The sequence below is a fragment of the Pundamilia nyererei genome, unplaced genomic scaffold (assembly GCF_000239375.1).
Source record: "Pundamilia nyererei isolate P.nyererei 1_Seehausen unplaced genomic scaffold, PunNye1.0 scaffold00049, whole genome shotgun sequence".
Classification (NCBI taxonomy): domain Eukaryota; kingdom Metazoa; phylum Chordata; class Actinopteri; order Cichliformes; family Cichlidae; genus Pundamilia; species Pundamilia nyererei.
Window position 1 is genome coordinate 761,802 of NW_005187450.1, and position 2,911 is coordinate 764,712.

At 44.0% G+C, this 2,911-nt stretch overlaps 1 protein-coding gene across 3 annotated transcripts in view; it reads left to right on the forward strand.

Annotated features, from left to right (window-relative positions):
• klhl17 (kelch-like family member 17) overlaps positions 1–2,656 on the forward strand; it is a 16,857-nt gene extending 14,201 nt beyond the window's left edge. For all 3 annotated transcript variants that reach the window (XM_005732885.1, XM_005732884.2, XM_005732886.1), the window contains exon 12: positions 1,379–2,656. In XM_005732885.1, coding sequence (XP_005732942.1) covers positions 1,379–1,607 — 229 coding nt within the window. In that variant the 3' untranslated portion in view covers positions 1,608–2,656. The remainder of the gene's footprint in view (positions 1–1,378) is intronic.
• Positions 2,657–2,911: the final 255 nt, after the last annotated feature.

The window sequence follows — 2,911 nt, forward strand, 5'->3', positions numbered from 1 at the left end:
ATATTGTAGCGGGTCAGGGCTGTTCGGGGTTCTGTTTGTACAGTTATGTTTTGTTTATGTTGCCATAGTGACAGGTGACGCCCTCTCGCTGCGACAGTGTGTCCTTCCGGGGTCAGAGGGCGCCCTGTGTGTTGTTGTTGCTGCGCTGAGCAGTTAGCTAGCGGCAGTGTTCTTCTGCAGATGTCAATAAACGGCGGTGCTCCCTGGCTAGCTCACGGGAAGCAAGACCAAACGATACTTCCGTCTCCTCCTTGTCTGAGCTCGCCACATTGGTGTCAGAAGTGGAATGATGGTGGCACCCCATGTTCTGACCCGAGTGACTTTTCCCCCGCCGGTCGTGACCGGCCGGTGCGCCAAAAGAAGGCACCTGGACATTTGCAGGACTTTGTGTGGAGTAATGGGGTCGTCGGGGACGACTGACCGATTAGGTGGGGGCTATGTAGCGGATCAGTTCTGTTCGGGATTCTGTTTGTACAGTTATGTTTTGTTTATGTTGCCATAGTGACGGGTGACGCCCTCTCGCTGCGACGGTGTGTCCTTCCGGGGTCAGAGGGCGCCCTGTGTGGCGGTGTTGTTGTTGCTGTGCTGTTGCCGCGCTGAGCAGTTAGCTAGCGGCAGTGTTCTTCTGCAGATGTCAATAAACGGCTGTGCTCCCTTGGCTAGCTCACGGGAAGCAAGACCAAACGATACCTCCGTCTCCTCCTTGTCTGAGCTCGCCACAATATTTTAGTTCTGCTGAGCCAAATAAGACAGGTCAGGGTGAAGAAGTGACAGCCAAAGAAAAGCTTACCACAAAACGGAAAAGTTATGACAAATCAGACTATTAAGGCAAAAAGAAAGTGCAGCTTTATGGTTTCATGGACAAAAGAATTTCTGTGGCTGCAATATGACAAGCGAAATAACCAAGGCTGCACATAAGTGGTCCGCAGGTGCGCATTCGCTGTCAAAATAAAAAACGGGCACAAGATAAGAAGTTGCAACGCGTGTTTGCATACATAAGATTTTCAGGAGGAGGACAGACATTTGTTTAGAACTCTTAAAGATGTCGAAGAAGCTCCTTTAAGCAATTACTGTGATGTTCCTCCACCTCCAAAGAAATGTCAGAAGGAGCCCGAACCACAAAAGAAGCACGTATTCTCGGAAAAGTAGTTGCAGGAGGTGAGCTGGCTTCAAACAAATGATGAACGCACAGAGATGTGGTGCAGAATGTGCCGTGAAAATTTAATAAATGACAAATTAAAAAGGCATGAACTTTTTTTTTTTTAATCGAAAAAATATCGAACCGTGACACCAAAGTATCGAACCGAACCGTGAATTTTGTGTATTGTTGCACCCCTAGTGAGAACTTAAACATTTAAATATTCTTTTTGCCTTCCAGGAGCACTCATGACCTGGTGGCAATGGATGGCTGGTTATACGCAGTGGGAGGCAATGATGGCAGCTCCAGTCTCAACTCCATTGAAAAGTACAACCCACGCAGCAATAAATGGGTCGCAGCCTCCTGCATGTTCACACGGCGCAGCAGCGTGGGTGTGGCTGTGCTGGAGCTCCTGAACTTCCCGCCACCTTCCTCGCCCACCCTCTCGGTTTCTTCCACCAGCCTTTGACACGGGGTCATTGTTTGGCTGACCTCAGCCTCTGCTGCTACAGCCCAGACTGGCTCTGGGAAGAGACGCAACTGCTCTGTTTGAAACAAAGAAGATGAGGAGGAAGAGCGCTGGTGGTTGGACAGGTAAATGTGTGGAGGCGAGGGGAACAGATGGGCTGAGGCCTCGGTGTAGTGTGCTTCAGAATTAGTGGCAGTTTTGGTGAAGATTAGTGCACCAGAATTAAAAAACAAACAAACATGCTGGTAATGGATTTAAAGATCTATGTTGTTTTCACTGATTATAGGAAACTGTACAGTATTTCACAAGTAAAGCTTTTATTATATCAACAAAAAGTCCTTTAAAAAAATCAACAAAACTTTCAGTTTTGTGCATTTGCAGCTTCAGATACATTCTTAGCCTCATTGATTATATTAATTTGAGGTTGAATGAACAAAAACTGGGCTTACTGCATTGCATGTTCTAAATTTCCTCTAACAATCTGGCTGTTTTCAATATTCCCCTTAATTCTGGACTACACTATATCTGGCCTTAGTACCTCCACTGTATAGCCATAAAGATACCGGCGCCCTCCCATATGTGAACATTGACCAATCGTTCTTCAAAGCCCCACTTTTAAAAATAAATAAATAAAAAAAATTTCCCACCGCTCTGGTGTTTGACACACCTAAAAACACGGTGGTCCCTTAATTCTGTCGTGTGTGATGTAAATGTATTTGGTTTGATGTTGCGGTGTCGATGCAAGGTTTTTCTTTGACACCCAGAGGTTTTGCAATAATGTATTTAAAAAAAACAAAAGAGAGAGAGAGAAAAGCTGAATGATTTATTTTGGAATGTAGATTTTTACTGGTTGTACCATGCATGTTTATGTACTGGCACCAACAAGATAGGAAAAAATATATATATTGTAGTGCTGCTTTGCCACACTAGGTGGCAGTAACAGGCAATGTTGTAAACCCTCACTGCAAGAGCGCATGGACACCAACAGCATAGAAAAGCTAGGCCCTCAAAACTGTAAATGAGTTTGGATCCATTTTCTTTTTTTCTTTTTTAAAGATATAAAACAGAGATGATAAAGTATATGTATTTATAAAAATGTATAAATGCTAATATATATTCTGTTTTAAATATGCTTAGGGAGGAAAGGAGATCCGACCTATGCCTACTTCAGAGTGTTTTTAATATATTTATTTAGATGTGTGATGTGCATATCATCAGTGGATATGACAAAGAATGTCTAAAGCATGAGAGGGGTAGAGTTTCTCCTGTTGCATCTCGAAATGCAGCCTTCGTTTTGCATTTCT